The 19151-nt window shown below is 40.0% G+C and overlaps 2 protein-coding genes across 8 annotated transcripts; one reads left to right on the top strand and one right to left on the bottom strand.

Moving 5' to 3' along the window:
• The first annotated feature begins 123 nt into the window (after positions 1 to 123).
• LOC100880661 (ankyrin repeat domain-containing protein 49) lies at positions 124 to 9225 on the top strand. Of its 3 annotated transcripts, none has more exons than XM_012297368.2 (4): positions 124 to 271; positions 352 to 512; positions 599 to 935; positions 9088 to 9225. In XM_012297368.2, the coding sequence occupies exons 1-3, from the start codon at positions 124 to 126 to the stop codon at positions 932 to 934; spliced, it is 645 nt and encodes a 214-aa protein (XP_012152758.1). In that variant the 3' UTR covers position 935; positions 9088 to 9225. The 3 variants fall into 3 exon arrangements, with proteins under 3 accessions (XP_012152758.1, XP_012152757.1, XP_003708452.1); XM_012297367.2 differs by lacking the exon at positions 9088 to 9225 and adding an exon at positions 1117 to 1231; XM_003708404.3 differs by lacking the exon at positions 9088 to 9225 and having other exon boundaries at positions 599 to 1231.
• On the bottom strand, positions 1455 to 19071 carry mv (lysosomal-trafficking regulator mauve). 5 transcript variants are annotated; one of them, XM_076533514.1, is made up of 36 exons: positions 18938 to 19071; positions 17481 to 18841; positions 17009 to 17253; positions 14711 to 14796; positions 11336 to 14028; positions 11194 to 11259; positions 10745 to 10899; positions 10425 to 10666; positions 10193 to 10362; positions 9616 to 10134; positions 9339 to 9479; positions 8953 to 9262; positions 8716 to 8870; positions 8422 to 8643; positions 8152 to 8348; positions 7628 to 8077; positions 7237 to 7554; positions 7046 to 7162; positions 6768 to 6968; positions 6437 to 6697; positions 5984 to 6374; positions 5482 to 5915; positions 5171 to 5406; positions 4756 to 5090; positions 4454 to 4677; positions 4218 to 4379; positions 3914 to 4158; positions 3782 to 3848; positions 3556 to 3706; positions 3339 to 3479; positions 3053 to 3270; positions 2792 to 2978; positions 2557 to 2721; positions 2347 to 2483; positions 2029 to 2264; positions 1455 to 1956 (listed from the first exon to the last, which is right to left on the bottom strand). In XM_076533514.1, the coding sequence occupies exons 2-36, from the start codon at positions 17485 to 17487 to the stop codon at positions 1479 to 1481; spliced, it is 10362 nt and encodes a 3453-aa protein (XP_076389629.1). In that variant the 5' UTR covers positions 17488 to 18841; positions 18938 to 19071; the 3' UTR covers positions 1455 to 1478. The 5 variants fall into 5 exon arrangements, with proteins under 5 accessions (XP_076389629.1, XP_076389631.1, XP_076389630.1 ...); XM_076533516.1 differs by lacking the exon at positions 18938 to 19071 and having other exon boundaries at positions 17481 to 17857; positions 18102 to 18686; XM_076533515.1 differs by lacking the exon at positions 18938 to 19071 and having other exon boundaries at positions 17481 to 17857; positions 18003 to 18686.
• Between the last annotated feature and the right edge of the window lie 80 nt (positions 19072 to 19151).

Raw genomic sequence — 19151 nt, forward strand, 5'->3', positions numbered from 1 at the left:
TTTTCACATCTTAGAAAAAAAGAATTGTATTTAATTCATGCCGCAAGAAAAGTATCTCGAAGATTCCAGCAGATGGATCTAAATTCCGTTCAGAGTGTTTGTTTACGTAGTTGAAGAATAACAATGTCATCGTCCGAAGAAGAAAATGATCAGTTGATGGATTTAGAAACTATACGAGATAAAATATTAAGTCAACCACGTAGTGAACGCATGCAAGTAAGTGCTTGGGAAGATGACGATGACGGGATAGAAGCTGAACGCAATGCTAAAGGTTAAGTCACAGTTTTGGTACTGTGTCTTATCAACATCATTAAAAATCACTTCAATAATGTATTTTTCTTCTATTCGTAGAACCTGATGCTAAAGAAATTCTAAATGCAGCTGAAAATGGCGAACTGGATAAAATAAAAAAATTGGTAACACAAAATCCATGTCTATTAAACTCTACAGACAAGGATGGTTACACTGCTCTACATAGAGCTTGTTATGGAAATCATGTGGAAGTTGTGGAGGTATAGACATGCTATTTTGTGGATATAATTTCTCTCACATAATTATTACTCCTAAATTTCTTTCTTATTCTATTTCTTCCTTATAGTATTTACTTCAAGCAGGTGCAAAGATAGATGCTAAAACTATGGATGAATGGCAACCATTGCATTGCGCATGTTGTTGGAACAATGTTGAATGTGCAGCAGTGTTAATTGCAAATGGAGCAGATATAAATGCTAAAAGCAAAGGTGATCAGACACCTTTGCATTTGGTATCAGCAAGTTCTCATAATTCTCCAGCTTTGCAGTTGCTTTTACTACATCCTGACACTAACCCACATATAGTCAATTCCAGTGGTGATACAGCAGAAGATATTGCAAAAAGGACAGGAAAGTATTATCCAATGTTTGAAATCATCAGGGACTACTTAAATGTTATTTGAGGTAAGTCAAGAGATTTTTCTGTTGCTTAATAAATTTATTGAATATACTTATATACACATGTTACAACATAAGGAATATAAAAAGTTCATGAAATCAAGAGTTTGATTTAAGCGTATCTTCGATATACTATGATTAAGATTATAAATATATATTAATAACAGCACCTGTGCTTCCTTTGTAGGTGCATTATGTATTTTAATACAACAAAGTATAAAAATATAGATGTTTATATATTACTAGAAAGATAACAAAAATTATTGTAATAAAAATTTCAATAAAATAATACTTCAACAATGCTTAGTTTTGTTGCTTGACGTATGAATGTATAGGTTATAGACTATTTTAAGAGCATTAACAGAACATATTTGCTGATTGCGAGTATATAAACGTATTGAAAATATGTTATTAGTATCATAAACTTTTAAAACACGATTCTTTTTCTTTTGTAAAGCATCTACTGATGAAGTAGAAACGGATTTTTTCTAATATTTAAAATAAAATGTGAATTTTGTGTATGTATTCGAACAGTATTTTGACTTTTATTTACAATGATGTTAAGTTAACGAATTTCGGAGTACCATTACTCAAACGTTTTGATCCTTCCCATATGAGGACAGTAAAATCTTCAGTTACTGCATACAAGTGATGTTGATCTAAGGCCCATGCTATTGCAATTACAGCCCCACATCCTTTGATACCATTCATAATTTCTCTGACTAATCTCAAATCCCAACTGCTCCATAATCTTATTACTCCGTTATCTAATCCCGTCGCAATAACATTTACGGAAACCCCTTCTGGTGCGTTGCTATAGCAAAGAGCTGTTATTCTTCTTCTAGACAAAACGGATCCAACTGCTCGCGCATTTATTGTGAATATTTTCAATTCAGATTGACTCGAAGCGTTTTCTCTTGTTCCAACAATATCATAAGTAACTGCAATATCTCCAAGAGTTTCGCTAATCGATAATAAACGAATAGGATAATTTTGATCGCATGATATGGATCTTATATACATTAAACTGCAACAAAATATAAATAATGATTTACAAATAAAGGTTTATTTTTGTTTGAACATTCGTGAATATATGTACCTGTTTAAATCCCAGATGACGATGACGCCACTGGCATCACCTGAGACAGCTATGCTAAATGCTCGCGAAAGAGATATTGTCGTTATTCTGTTTCTATGAGCTAAAAGAACAGATGCTGATGCCGAATTAAAATCAATTTTACTTGTCACAACGGTATATGTGTGCACCGTTATTCTACCAGATAGGTGTCCAGCCCATAATTGTCCACAGTCTGGAGCAGAACTTAAAATAGTAATCTAAAGAAAGGGATCATAAAATCATTAGACGAATTGGTTCGAAAAAAGAAAGAATTTCGATTAAAAGATTTATGTTGCTTACTGGATCAAGACCAGAGGACTTAATTAATGGTCTTGGTGGTTGTTCTTTTTTACATTTCAGTCTTGTGATTCCATCTGTACCACCCCATGACACTAAAGCAGCGGCCAATACAGATGTTCCACTTAACATACTAGCGCCTAAAAATGATGTATAATTTATACATACATATACAGATATAAAGCATAAGTTTTAGAAATGAAAAGGACTTACCCTTTTCCTTTGTATAACCAAGCAAAAGAGTAGTATAACTAGGTAATCCAAACACGTCACCGGTCATTAGCGGAATTAGAGACGCTAATGGTGCTCTATGTTTATGTTTCCAACATAAAACCGGTTCATTTCCGGGTGCACCAACATAATTTCCCCATTTGATGCCTATAATTATAAGATCATACTCAATACTGAAATTTGTAACCAAAAAACGTGATTGAAAAATGTAACATACCATTTACACCTTCGATAACTTGTGGTAATGGGTTATGTATTATTGTACTTCCAAGGTTCTGAATTGGTAATGGATGAGCAGCTCTGAATAATTGTGCTGGTGTCTGACCGTATGTGCGCACCATTGTTTCCCAGGCTTGACGTTCCAAAGGATCCGCTATTTGTTCAACATTGAATCCATAGTAAGTCTAAAAAGTATAAATTCTTCAATTTGAAATTAACATTTCAAATAGTTGTCGCACAAATCTTGATTCGAACATACCGCAGGATGAAAAACATTTATAGCTTCCACTGCTGGTCTACCAGTTTGTCTAAATCCAAAAACCAGATCGATCCAATAGGGTAAAACTTCTCGAACAACATCTGCTTCTAAAGCTGCTCTATGAGCAAGAATAAAAAGTCGGGCATCGCCTCCACACCATTTTGGTAACTCGACATCTCCTACGCGATTACCATTCTGTCGAATCCCAAAGTTAAATCCTAAAAATGAATGTTATACATAAGTATTGATCGCTGACAATGTTACTATTGAATTTAAGGTATATTACCTTCAGAATTTAATAAGAATTCAGGTAAATAAAAGAATTCAGGAATTAGTTCTTTCACATCGGTTGTGGAATCGCAACTAGTTAATCTCCACGTGGTAGCCAATGCGTGGAATGTTCGATCAGGAATGTCAAAATTGTCATCTTTAAAAATAAAAATTAATGTAATTAAAATCAAACTCTTGGCATATATATCTGGAGAATAGAAAATATAATTTACCTTGATAACATAGAAACATGCTAGTGAATGGCGGCAATCGTACCAAAAAGTGTAATACCGTTCCAGAATTACTATAGTGTGATCCATAATGAAATGGTTCTTGATTCAAAGCAATTAAGTTTAATCCTTCAGATAAAGCTTGCTTAAGATACTAAAACAACATTATGAATAATATATTTATCCAATTGATAAAAGAAAGTATCTATTAGTAATAAAAATAACTTACATTATAATTGTTTATATAATGTTGTTCATTTTTCTTATCCTGCACAGCCATAGGACGTTTGAAATTCCTAAATAAAAATTTGCATTATTGCTTTTTTATTTACACAACTTTTATTCTTCCTGCGGTATTTACCTGTAAATTTTCGGGTTATTTAAATCAATGTTTTCACTCGTATAATCTGCTAGCACAAATGGGAACACAGGGTATTGCATTAAATCATTGTACGAACGACCAGCTAATTTATTTAAACAGGTTATATATTCCCAATTCGTTAAAGCCCCACTTCTCCACAAAGTGATAGCTTCGTTTAAATCATCACCGGGTACTCGTCTTGGTAAATTGCAAGCAGAGAGTTCTGTTACAAACTCGTCTCTTTCCTATAAGTTAAATATTATAAATTTGCATCCAATCTGTACTGCTTCAAATCAATGCGTACCTTCGAAGAATTAAATGCAAGTAAATAAGTTCTTCCAGTAATCAGAAATATTTCAATAGCTCGCTCTTGAAGTTGATATCTTCTTCTATGCAATTCTCGAATATCTTCCAAATGCCATGCTGTTCCACCTACCATAGCTAAATCCAGACCTCCCAGAGCTATCTGTAATTTTAATACAAATAATTAAATACACACTAATCGATTTAAATACGTATTGTCACACTTTACAAACTCACATCCGTTTGTAATGGCACATCAGGATTATCAGGAACAAAGTAAAGACAAGTTTCACCGATAAGAACCTCGCCAGCTAATTCAGCTCTAGGTGTAACCACTTTGGCTTGAGACATTTTACGTATTCTTTCGCTAGTGTGTAATCGCTCGATTAATGCTGAAGCATTTGCATCTTGGCGATCAGTCATAAATAGGTAAGACAAAGGCGCTTCAAATTTCACTGCATCTACAAATTAAAAAATTAAACACAATTCGATATAATTAAATTAAGCTGAAACCGTAGACATGAGAATGAATGTCCAACCTAATTTATCTTGATATTCAGCCATAAAAAATCTTTTGTCAATATTCAAGTGACATCGTTGTAGTCGTATTCTGACTCTAGCTGGGCCTTCCGTTGGGTCCAGTTCCCAACTTCTTGGATAACTATCTGGAAAGTGCCATGGAGCTCTTTCATGAGTTAAACGACGTGCTAAATCTCTCCACTTAGCAATCGCTTGGGCTTCCAATGCTCTTGTATGTTTCAGTCTTTCCATTAATACTTTACGTTCTCGATTTTGTTCCTCCACGACCATTCGTGTTATAGTCATGGCACTTTCGGTTAGCTGTTTAGCAAGTACGTCAAATCTATTGGCGACCCTGACAAAAAAGAAATTTTTATTGAATATAATGATTACAAACCACAAAAATCATCGAATCTTTCTGCTTTGTTCATTTACCTTTGAATCGCTGGAAGATTGTTATCAATCCATATATCTCGATCTCTCATTAATTCTCGTCTTAGCAATGCTAGTTCCTCGTTCCATATGCCAGGACTAGCTTGTTCTATTCCTTTCGCTAAATCCCATATGCTCAATGCTTCTTTCAATTCTAAACATATTCTCGCATCGGCACTAGGTATTTCATCTCGTCTTTGCAGAAGATCCCAAAAGAACACAGTAAATTTTTGTTCTACCTAACATAAATACATAGATGATTACGCGATGTAAGAGTGAAATAAAAACAAATCTGCTGTGATCAATAAATTTACCTGTGGATGGACTTCTAAAAGAGAAGACAGAATTTCACGAGCTTTCGGTTCCTCCATGAGTGATCTAACAGCAAAGATCCTGGTGTTATTACTCTGATGGGGTCCAAGTAGCCACACCATTATCTTAGCCGTGTATTTTCTCAAAGCATGTCTCGTAGACCATCCGCTACTCCAATGATTTTTCTTCTCTAACGGATTGCAAAAACCGTGCAAAAGAATCGAGAATAATCTTTTGGTTAATTGTAACTCATTTCCTGACGGCGATTCATCAGCTGCCGTTATAAATTCGACGGCGCGCGTTAGAATAACTCGAAATCGATCGAGTATTTCCCCTTTGCCCGGTTCGCGTGAAATCGCGATTGAAGATGGATGCAAACTGGTGTAACTGGATGAACGGGAGCCATGATCGCTTTGATCGCTTGATGTTGTGAAGACTGAAAAATATGAAATTATAAATCAACTGTACGTCAAAGTATTGTAATATTTTTCGCGCGAGTTTTACCCGAAGTAATATGAGATGCTGAAGCGAGATACGATGCCGTGCTACGTAGTCGGAAACCCGACTGATTCGAGACTTTCGTTGCGAGCACATCGAGTTCTCCGTCAAAAAGAGCAACTTGAGCGTCCCTCACAATCGACACGCAAGTTCTGTTCTTAGTGCAATGGGATTTTTCTTTTAGTTCCATGTGGTTTAATATCAAATGCAAGTCTATAACAGCTTGCATTTGATGACTTCCTGGAGATTCCAAAAGTTTTGTGGCGATGGCAACCAAAAGCACATGAATATCTCGGTAAAGAGAGGTAGAGCCACCTTTGTGAGCTCCTCCAACTAATGCTTGTGCCAGTGATTCGACTAACCCTTGTTCTAATAGCATCCTCAAAGCATTGGGATTCTGCAATTATACCTTTACTTGTTATTTTACTTAGGAAACAACGTTGCAAGGTGGTACCATACCTTTGCAATTACATCAGTGATAAAAGACACTATTGGTCTGGCTACGTTTGGTTCGGTAGCTGCAGCTTTTGCTATCATCGCCATTAATGGAGGCATGGCGGCCAATGTTGGTCCTCTTAAAGCTAAATTCTCTAAGGCAACCACCAACGGTTCACTTCCTGGATATAATGCTACTTGATTAGCTAAATGCATAAAATACTTTTGTTTTATGAATTTGTTAACTTCTTCGTCGCTAGCACGTTGCAAGTATGTTTGAACGACCTGCAAAACGATTATGTCCATAATTTATGAACGGAAATAAAATTTCAATGTTATATCAGTTTTATGCTACCTTGATCAATGCTGTTCGAACTCTAGTGTCAGGATTATTAGCTAAAACAAGTAGGAGCTCTGCTCTTAGAACATGTTTTAGTACCGAGCCAACTTGACTGTCAGGTAAAACTCTAACTGCATCTCGCAGTAGTAGCAAAAGTCCTTCGCAAACCAGTCCTTGGCAAGCTTTTCTTTCGTCTGTCCATGTAGACTGTCTTTCCTGAACAGAAAATCATTATTTACGATAAAGTTGAATGTTATAGTTAACACATGAATTGATCATTGTTTCAAACTTACATTACTCAGAGGATTAGATCCATCGCTAGCCGCAATTCCAGAATCTTCTCCAGCACTGGTATCTTGAGGAGGCCCATTTCGACGTTCCTTCCTTTTTGGTATTCTGTTCTTTTGAATCTGTAACCCTCGACAAAATTTAATATTATAACTCTTACTAAACTTTTATGTAGTTAAGACATTTGAGTACTCACCTGTGTATTTGTTAAACCTTTGCTCAGTTTACTGTTCTCTAGAGTTCCTATAGATTCATCAGAAGAACTAGAAGTTACTGTGTTGGTGACTTTCACAACCTTTTTCTCACCTATGGGTGGCAATAAGAAATATATGTTGTGTCTCGAATGAGTTATGTAAGTTTCCGACGCTTGGTGAACAAGAACTAAATAATCTGTGATGGCTACTAAATGAGCAAATTCTGGGGGAGCCCCCATTAGTGCTCTTATTAATTCAACCACCGCAGATCCAGTCGTGGAATCGAGTACAGCGCCCAGTTCTTCGTACATGAAGTGCTCCTATATAAGAAATAAGACACGCGGGAAATTATTTGTTAGCACATGCAATATTCTGAAAGTACAGTAAACTTACTTTGCACAGCGTTAAAATTGTGTCAACAATTCCTACTCTATTCAATTGCGACGCATTAAATTCACGCTGTGAATGCTGATCTCTTAAGAGCAATAACAATGCTTGTAATAGCAAGTTTAACGTATCGTGTTTCGCCCACGTTCTCCACGCAGTCAATGCACCTTTGATCAACTCAGGATCCGTGATGACAGCTTCGCAATTTTGTGAGACCAAATGATTGCCGCTGCCGATATCTTTTATTAGGATCGAACTATCACAAGCTGCATCTAACATTGCTTTCAGAATATGTCTACCTGCGTGGCACCGTGGCGATTCTAGAACGCGTAGAATTAAAGATGTTCCACCTTCGGATCGATACTGATTTAAAAGTTCGGAATCATTTCGTATTAAGTGTAAAACTATCGAAAGAGCTAATGCTTGCTCTTCCTCGTTTGAGTTCAATTCAACTACCTGCATGCAACGAATTCTCTTTAGTGGTTATTACTAAATTTATATATGGATTTTGTTATGTATACGGTACTTACTCTTGCGAACAGATATAAAAATATTGGTACTCCACCCACTAGTGTAGCAGCTGGTACAAGACCTCTATACTGTTGGCATTCTAGCCGAACAGACAATATCGGAGCTACAGACAGAGGTGGTTGCTGTGAAACTCTGTGTTCTGGTGCAGAAAGAACTCTAAAACCTGGTTGACCCGGAAATAGATTTCTGACTACAGCTGAAAATCAGTACATATAATGAGAGCCATATAATGAGACTGTACTAAACAACGTAAAGATTGGAATACCTACCAGCAGGATTCGCAATTGCTTGAGGATACAAATGCACAATATTGGGATTTTGTGCTTCATAACTAAGAAGTAAATTATCTTGCAATTCCCCTAAGTGAGAATTTGTGGCATCCATAACTGCATCCCAATCGATTTTAGTATCAGACACTTTAGTTTCGACAGCGCGTCTTAAATATGTTCCTCCATAAGATTTCCGTCGACTGGTATCGAATTTGCCTCCCTCTGATTTAAATATAGACATAATTATACATTACTTGTAATAAAAATAGTAATCGCATGGATCTTGATGCTCACCAAATCTTATTTCACGAACACCGTCCAGAGCTCCAGATGCGATTAGCGGCGCGAAATCTGGTTTCTCTGTATTTAAAATACATTCAGCGAGATTAGTATAATTAGGCCCAAGGCTTGCTAGGTATAGTGCTCTCTCCTTTGTAAATACTGGACACCTGTAAGTTTAATTGTTACCGATAGGTATACGTAACATGATAATTAATTGACAGCTTCATATCATGTGACCAAGATGCATACCTGAATACCATTAAATTACCAAGATACCAAGCACCGATGTTGCTTGATCCGACCTGCCCTAATAAAACGCACGTAGTACCAGGTTTTCTCACCAATAGACCATCGAATGGTAATTGTGCATTGATTTCTCTCCAGCCATCTACCCAAAGGACAACTTCGACCACGGCGCTGCGCTTGTTCAAAACGGTATCTTTGAAATTCAGTGCCAGATGATGCCATCGACCAGAAGGAAGCATACCAGTTACCGACGTTTCTGAGATCGTCCGATTAGTTTTGTCGTCTGGTCGGGTTAATCGCAAAATCAACTTGTCTGAAACGCATGTAATTGATATTTTAAGTGGTCAAAAATAAAGAACTATTGGAAGTACATAAATGAGTTTATTTACCTGATTTAAGATCTAACCATGTTTCAAGAACCAGAGACTCAAATCCGATAGACATCAAATGAACAATGGACGTCGGAGTAGGTGGAGATGTCGAACCTGCTACGACTGATACACCCAACAAAAGATCAGACATCGTTTGGTCTTTCCACGATAATTCGAGAAGCATGCGTTCAATCAAAAATAACGATCGTATGGTTCATTAAAGTCGGAATATTCGTTGCACGAGTTTAAAAGAATTTATAACATGTTAGTTCACGCGAAACGATGCTTTACCAACCTTCTCGACTCCAGTTATCTGACAAGATACCCCAGTCTGACAAACTCTCATTGTCTGAGTCTAACAACGGTGATGTATTAATCAATATTCCTTTGCCGTTAATAGGTAATCCTCTTTCGACTCTTAGCCACATTGAAACGGAGCAACCTTGCAACCAAACTGGCCAAGCCAATTCAGGCCCGACTGGTAAACACGTTGCATGTACAGACCATGGACTGCATACACCGGACGCTAAATGTCTCTTTCGAAAGTTGTTTACCATATTCTCAGCCTTTTCTAAGTTCTTGTATTCTTCTGATTGAGTTTTTAAGAATACTTTTGCCTCGGACATTACGGGGAACGACAGGATGAAATTGGGCTGTGGGCGTGCAACTAGGACAAGATGATAAAGTGGTTGCAATAGCGAGAGAAGCGGTGGTGTGTTGACTTTGAACAAAGCCAAATATGTGACTAATTCTGACGGTGAAATAGATTGTGTCGCCAATAAGGTGAACACTTCTAAAATAGCGTGTTGCAGATCTGAAAATTCAACATAGGTTAAATACGGAGCGACAAACTTTAAATCCTCCGAACTTACCTTGATATTGAGTATCCCTATTAGTGAATATATCTCTAAAACCATTTAATATTTTTGTGATAACGCCTGAGCCAGCCAGAGCGGCACAACTCGAAGCACTTTCTCTGCAAGTTACTGCAACTTTTCTCAGTCCAGCAGTTATGATAGATGCTCTCTCGGCATCCAGACCTCTGCGAAAAATTGCTCATTTTATACAATCGTTGTAACATTGCTTTATACAATAAATACTTACTGCTCACTGAAGTGAATCAACAAGTCAACTGCCAATGAGCACAAGGCAGGGTGAGCATTTGCATGACCACGAGGTTCGACTACGGGGCCCAACGAATTACTTCTTTTCACGTTGCTATTGTGAGGACTTCGTCCCGGTATTTCAACGTCGGCTTCATAACCATCATCAGCAGTCACATATTCACCTGTGCTACTGTCATCTGCTGCACAATCTGGCATGGCGTCTAATGTCATAGTTGGTAACTGATAACAATAGAAAATGATGAATATAACCAAAGAAATCAACTTGTAAAAGAAAAGCAGAAAGAAATGAAACTCTACCCTCGGTCGGGTGTATTGTGGTATAGTTTCTTCTTGAGCCGGCTTCAGCATAGACACTTTCAATAAAGCTTCTATAATGATGGCCAATCCACGACCCAGTTTGATGCCGGCGTCCATCAGTGCTCTTCCCAATTCCATTATCACATCGGAGTCACCTGTATCAAGATTTTTATATACTACTTCTACCAACAGCGTAACAAGAAAAAGGCATTAACTTGTTAACAAGGAACTATTCTGCTATTCTTGGAAACAGCTTCTCCGCTAATAACATGGACACTTCTAGATGTTTGCCGGTGAAAAACATTCTGTGAACTGTTTTCGAGTCGACTGAATTCGCGCAGGTTATTACGTTTTAATCCGCAGCTGTGCGCGGCGGAAGAATAACGTGTAGGACAGAAACGTACTCGAAATGCTTATGATTCACGATTCGTTATATAAAAGACACTTACACAACGGGGATGTCAGGCAGCACGTGAGCAAAGCCTCGAAGAGTCTGTGCGCTGATTTATTAGTATCTAAAAAAGAAAAATACAAACGTGTAAATAAAAATTCAAGTATTCTTATAAATCAATAAAGTGCAATCATACACACCCGCGATACTGTCCGTCGAAATCAGAACGGCCAACGTTTTGAAAAGTTGTAAAGACTTTTGGGAGACAGAGTGCGAGGACAGTTTCGCGCGAAATTTCGGGCTGCACAGTGCTACACCAGCCGCGGCTCTCCACGCTGCGCTAGCTTGGTAAAGATTTATTGTTTTATTCGGATCGGCCTCATTATCGGTGTCTGGACACGAAGCAGTGACATCGGAATTGTCGAATACTTCTGGGAAACAGGAGAGCGTATCGATCGATCCTTCCAATTCGCTTCGATTGGCGGCAGTATCATTTTCTACGACGCTGCTGTTTGTTTCTAAAATAATTCGATCGCTCATCTCTGTGGTAGACATTTGATCCCTTAGTAGATTTGCGCATTTTCCATCGGTGTTACCATCCGCAGTATTTTCTAAGGCACGTAATAATTCCGCGGTTTCCTTCTCAAGAGAGTCAAACAAGGATTTAAGGGCAGACTTTTCAACATTTTCCAGATTAACTTCCGTGGAACTTTTCCAAATTTCGATGATGACGGTAACTTCCAGTAGAGCATAAACGTTTCTGGTAAAGGTCGTGTCGGTCAACAGGGTCAGCACTTCTTCTAATCCATTAATTTCCGTAAATCCTTCGCATATTTGCGTGTTCACTATCAAACAGGATGTCGCGGATAGACAAGACTGAATGAGAAATTTGGCAGTGACGTTGCTTTTGTCAGCCGCGTAACAACTTTTAGCTTTTAAGAACGTCGGATAGAAGACCTTTAACAGTAATTCCTTTCTAATGTGAAACTTGGAGGAGGGTCCGATTTTCAACAAGTGAGCCATTATGGCATAGCAGAGTTTCGGATCGTCCAACTTCAACAGGTCCGCGTACAACTCGAGAAAATCCCAAGAAAAGGACATAGGCCTGTCGCAGGTGGGACATACGTCGGATTCGGAATAAGCGGCGAGTTCTTTGAAGAACGTACGCTCCAGGAACGCCACAGCTGGAGCGTACGTTGCTGGATCATGCCTCTCAAGCAGGGACACGATGCTGGTCATGAGTATTCTTGGTGGAAAACAGCAACAGGTGCCTGCTGCTGTCGACACTTTGATCAATCGAACTTGTAGCTCGGTCGCAAAAGGATGAGACTGCTTCAGTAGATTAGCAAGCGTCATAAACAGAGAGGAAACGCAACAGGCTTGTTTCGTAACTGCGCCGACGATCGGTTGGGCATACGGTGTTCCAAATACATCCGAATGATGATGAATCTGCACGTTATTGATGCAGGATTTATGCTTTGTTCGATTGCAGTTAGTCGCATGAGAAATATCGCGTCGAACGGATTTCAAGCCGCTGGTCAGCGCACCTATCATATCAATGACCTTTCTGGCGCGGATTACCGACCTCGCTGGATCAACGCTCGGTAGGTCAACAATCGCGTACACGGTCCGCTCGACCAGCTTCCCATCTTGACTCTCGGTAAACAGTTGGAATAATTCCAGAAAGTCGGATAGCTTCTCGATAGTGGTGCCCTGTTGATGTAACAAACAATAGAGGAAAGTGACGATTCCGTAGACGGTAGCGAAGATAAATTCCTGGAGAAGAGAGCCTTCTTCCGGCGAGAGTACGTTCATAGGCTTGCTGCAAGCATCCTCGAGCAATCTAAGAGTCATGGGCAGCAAACCGTTGTGAATGACAGCGGTGGTAGGTTCGTTGGCCCTCAACACGCGTTCCAAAGCGGTCAACATGAGCCTAGCGGCCGCTGCTTTCAACGTGGCACATTCTGTGCCGGTTAAATCCGTACAGTCGATACCAAACTGAAGGGACCACAAGGTGTCTAAAGCGAATTTTAAAACTTGCACTGCTGGTGTTTGTTCGGGCGGAGTATCGTAGTCTCGTAAGCCCTGAAGCAATTGGATGATCAAGAGACTGGCCTCGAAGCTACTGATCTTGGCGTCCAGCACTTGTTTGATCCTCTCATCCACGTAATCCGTGGGTGTTTTCTTGGCCGGCCTCGCGGGCAACTCGTACAGGGCCGCTTGCCATTTTTGTTCTTCGTCGCTTCTGACGACGGATGTAAAGTACTCAAAGTCCATAGGATTCAGGCGGATCTTCAGTGTCAGCGATCGTGCCTGATCGATACCGTCTGTCAGCAATTCGGACTCGCTGCTCGCGCTTTCCGGCGTGTTCCGACGCGCTTCGAACGCACCAAACGATCTTTGCCTGTGCTGCACCGGCACCTTGGCACCGATACTTTGTCCACGAGCTGCTCTTCTTCGCGACGGTACATTGCCTTCGTGGAGAACACCGTTTCGACCAGACTTTGCCGACCTGCGCCTCGCGTGCGGCACGATATCTACCGTGTCGACGGTGTCGTCGTTGCAGTAGAATTTTACATAGGGATTGCGCTCTTGGGCGACGCTCGTCGAATTCGTGGACACGTTCGAAGCGACGGAGGCTGCCTTGTTCGGTTCCTCTTGAAGAGCAACCGGGTACAATGCGACCAGCAGAGCGACCAGCTCTCGCGCGCAAGAAAGACCTCGTACACCGAGCAATTGTAAAACCGCCAAGCAACGCCAACCACGATCCTGAGCCAGGTATCTCTTCAGTCCGACCAGTTCGTCTCCGTTGATCCTCTTCGAGCACAACTCGTGAACGTCCGAGAGCAACTCGCAAGCTACGAGAGTAGACACACCTCCACCTCCGGTTGAACTGTAACGGATATTTCCATGCTGCGTCTTACTTTTATATCCTTATCTTATCCCTCGAACTAGGTGCCGTTATCAATTTATTATCGGTCGATAGGTAATCATTGTATTTTGATGTTCACGTTTGCATAGAATATTATTTTCAGTGGGTGATGCGATATCTTCGAGGAAAGGTTTTAAAGAGACGTTTCGATAAAAAAAAATTGAAGCAAGGTGACAGAAAATCGATATTGTGTTGATCAGTGATACCGCCGTACACGCGAGACATTTGAAAATACTTCCTGGTAAGGTATAGATTTATATTCTGCTCATCGGATGAATCGAATAAACCAAATGGTGGTAATGGAATGGTGCAAGATAAAAATCAGTTACCCAAATCGAACGCGAAGTGTTGCGTTATACCCTGCGAAACCGCAGTTACGGGATCGTATTTTCATTCTGCGGTCAACGATCGCTTGTCTGTCGGGAAAACAAACTTGTATCTTCTTTATCCATTTTCTATTTTCAATGACTAAAGTCTCTTTCAAACACGAAACAAGTCGACGTTGCACATAACGGCCGCGGATTATTAAAAGTATTAAGAATTAATTCGTTATTTCGATGCCTACGTATTCGACGCAAAATGTAACGCGAGATAAAGAAATAGTTTACGTTCGTTATCGATTCAGATACGATCGGAAGCTTACCAAAACGATAAAGCATCTTTCACATCTCGGCCTTCTTTCACTTGGGCAAGAAGTTCGGCGAGAAACACGTCCAACCAAGATGATTTCTATAAAAAGAAAGAACATAAGGGAGAAGGCTTAAAATAATTTGTATAAAGATTCATTTTTTACCCTCTTGCAAAATGAACCGGAAAAGATTCAACGTAATCTTTCAAAGATGCGATTCGAGGTTTCATCAGCGTTCAACGAAATAACAAATTATATCTCACGTAAATAGTGTACGAATAATGTTCTTTTTTTAGCAGTACCATGCTTTTTTCAAACGTGATACGGTAACAAGAAAAACAACTCGTTACGACAGAGATTACGAGCAAAGACGAGGAAATAGTAGATACAGAATACCGAATTAGATAAAAAAGAACAAAGATATTGTTTTGTTTCGTTTTCGAAGTGCAACCCAATTATTGCACGTGTCGTTGTATGAACGATAAAATAATCGGGACGATACGGAGCACCGACAAACAGCCGAAAAAATATACAGAGGCTGAAAGTTCGCGCGCACGATCTCGCCTTTGCTGAATTATAATTGTTATTTAACCCTTTCTCGTGAAACGTGTCAAAATAAATTGTTATTTACCAAGCGGCAATCGTATCGTGTTCGTCCGACACGTAAATACCATGATTCACACGGAAAACCACCACAAACAAAACGCCTCGGTTATCGATTATACCGAGCTTTGTGTAAATTTTGAGAGTACAATTTTATCCACACGAACCGATAAGAAATTCGTGTAGTTCAAAGCGTTGCAGTTGTAATGACATAATCGCCCGTGCGGAAAGATATTACATATATCGTTCCGATTCGGTGTTTCGTCAAACTCTAATAATTTTTTTTCTTTTTTATAATCGTTATAAAAAGCAAGCGATTACGAGGTTACCGATACTAAAAGATTCGTTACATCGAACGACTTTATTCCGTGATTTTAACGAGAACATACAATGAAATCAATATCGTTTACGTTGTAACGAAGAACAGGATCTCGTATTATTTCGATCCTCGTGGCAAAGTATCGACAAGCATGTTACGCGTGACTTGTAAGTCATCCCAACACAAAAAGTTGTATTCAATTCGTGAGAGTACGACACGACTGTGATTACGAAATCCTGCATTATGCGACATGGTAAAAGACACGTTTTACGAGTGTATCTACATAAAAAGGCGCCCGTCTAAGCATGTTCGTGTTCATCATTGGTATATTAATTAACTAGCAATTTGCTTAACTATCTCGTAAAATTGTCGGGTTTGAATAATAACTGAATGTTCGCACGAGCCAAAAAGCCTATCGAATAAAACCTGTTTTACCAGATAATTTGACTAAGATTGCAGTAACCCTCGATGTACCACTTAATCGGTTATGGGGAAATTGTTATTGAATCTTTCGTGACAGAATCAGGTTTCTGTATCAAATGATGCAACTGTATTTAGTAGAAGTTGATAAATACTTCTTCTGGTAATTTGTAGAATAATGACTGTTCACTAAACAATACGTTCTGGACCTCGAGCAAAATTAATCATTGAACCGAAAAATTTTGCAAATTAAACTGAATACGTAAACAAGGTTATCGATTCAGTTTATTCCAGTAAATTTGCATGCGCAAATAAGTACAGGCAAATAAATTGCCTGTACGTGTAAATCTATTTTTAGACATTAATGAGAAAGGATAAACGTCAAGGTGGAATCTGTCTAATAACAACTTGTTCTACTAATACGAACATAAAAATTCTTAATAAGTTGAATAAGCCAACTTGATTAAATAGACATTTCCAAGGAACTTCGAGGGAATAATTTCACTTGGAATCTGGGATTCGGAGCTACATATTGTAACAAGATAATGATTCAAAACATCGACGCGGTCTCTGCGTGGAAGAGACAACCGCAAATGATATATGCTGGCCTTCGTAACCACTGTTGCAAATGTTTCGAAATTATAAGACTGCAGCTTCGAAGAAGGAATGTATGGAGTTATAAGATTAATTTAAAGAATTAGTGCAATATCGATGTATCGGATGAAGAGTAATTAAAACTAAATAATATATCGATACGAGTGCATCATAGAAGAAGAAACAGTCTGACTGGAGTGTTCGAACAAGTAAAGTCTTATGAAAACGCTGCTCCAAATCGATGAAACGAAAGGACAAAATTCTCTTAAATCTAAAAAGACGTGCAAGAGGCAGATGAAGGTAGAAGGTACTAGAACAGAAGATAATGCGATTCTTGTCGGTAGAAATTCCAAGACCAACGACAGAGATCGTTGTACCTCGTAACTCTGCGGCTCGGCACGAATGAAATGGTCCCAGAAAATCTGCAGCTTGCTGGTCGAAGCCGGAGACATTCCTAGACGGTCTTCGTACTCTTTCTCGTCGTCTTCCTCCCTGTCCTCGGTTCTCAGCCGTGTGTCTTCTTCATAACTCGGAAACTCGTCGAAACTGAACCATGGGTAGACAGCGGCGTCCTCGGGTAATCTTCGAGGATCACCGCCAGCGCACGTAGCTACTCGATCACCTGAAAGATCGTTCAGCTTACACGTTTGATCCAGCGAAGGTAGGACTTCGCGATTCACGTCATTCGATTATAATTGAAACGCGTCGCGATCCTCGCGAAGAAAAACGACGATAATTCAAGCTAAGTCGCGTCAGTCGGTGTCTCCTCCTCGCGTACCAATCACGACCGTGTATACCACACCGTGTGTTTCTCTGTACGCGTTCACGCGTCGATCGACTTCAGCTTACATAACATCCCCACGAGTCCACGACAGACCAGTCGTTCCAGCGTTCCAGTGCGGGAAGCCTGCAAGCTTCTCTGAAGCAACCAAGAGGCCACAAGGGGAGAGCAGTAACCCCGTGTTGTTCATAAAGCAGCGAACGTGGCCAGCACCGGCAGCATCGCGGCCACCAACACCACTGGGACGCGGTGACACCGTTGGTTAGCTATTTGCTGACGCGCCACAATGCCAGAGTAACCCGGGTCTACACCAGCATCGGGGCTAACCGCTTATCACCCGATTTTACTCTCTCTCGTGCCATACGACTCGTGCTGTCCGTCTGTCCAGCCGTCTCCTCCTTATCGCTCGAGAACGAGCTTGCGACGCGATTCTTTCTTCCACGGTCTGTTTAAAACAAGCGTAGACACCAAAATTTCGCGTTAAAACCTGATTATTAGAATATTTTTAGTTAACGAAAAGGAAGAAGAGTTCATTTGAAATTTCTATTGTTATTAAACGCGTGTAAAGATAAATCTCCAAAGATCTTTACCTCGAGAATATAATATCAATCCGGTGAAAAATTAATCTCGGAGATGTTAGGAACTTATGAAAGACAACTGTGTCTGCTCTTATTTTAAACGGACTGTACCTCGAAGCAAAATCCCCTAGTACCGATATTGTGTAAATACAGAGTAATATTATGGATCTGTGTTTCTCGACTTTCTTGTTCGGTCCCGGTCAACACGACAATGTACCGGAAACGTTGAGGGTACAGTCGTCACTGATCATCTTTGATCACGGGTACTGCTTCGTCGTATCTCCCAAAGAAACCATCAGGAGAACGTTCGATACACGTTGAGACCACCACCGAGTTCACCACCAGCATCGGGGATCACGACCTCTTTGACTGATCGGTTGATCGGTTCCACTTGACTGATGATATACGAGTTTCCTTCTGTTATGACTTTTTCCTACGATGCGCGGTGGTCGTTGATCCTGCACCCCTTGCAACTTTGTATCCGAATCAACGATATCGTTCCAAAGAATATTCGCGGACAACCACGTTACTCGCTGTTCATCTTTTTCCAAAGATTTTCTGATCGCGGCGACGTTGCTCGTGAAATAAGGTCGCTATCAAAGACGCTAAATCGCCGGCAGAGACGCGGAATGGACGCGTTGACGATCACCGACTATGTACAAGGCTACTTCGCCGGCTGATCTCGACGAGTCTTCGCATCGAGATCTACGTACTAACTGTCTACGACACGATAGAACGGTAGGGGGCAATCTATGTAAGAGACGAGCCTCCCGTGGGACAAACGGGGCCTCCAATCGGCTTCTTCCTTCGATGAAAACTTATGATTCATGCATCGTCAATATCTTTGTCCCCTGTGTCTCAAAAGGAAAGAGAAAAAAGAATATAGAAGGGTGAGCGAATCCTGTGAAAGGTAGAAGACGGTAAACACAAAGGGTAAATGCAAGTACCTTTCTTGAATGTTCGATTCGTCGAGGCAACCCTTGTTCGAACAGGTATATACCCATTAGTCAGTCACTAATTAACGAAACGTTGAACGGGTCAACTCCCACGTATTACGTTATCTATCTAAGAAACGTAAGAAATGTAAATGAAACCGTCTGAATGTATTGTATAATATATGATTTCGCGAGATTTCATAACAGACGAGAAACTGGCGATGGA

This window comes from Megachile rotundata, chromosome 7 (assembly GCF_050947335.1).
Source record: "Megachile rotundata isolate GNS110a chromosome 7, iyMegRotu1, whole genome shotgun sequence".
Taxonomy (NCBI): Eukaryota; Metazoa; Arthropoda; class Insecta; order Hymenoptera; family Megachilidae; genus Megachile; species Megachile rotundata.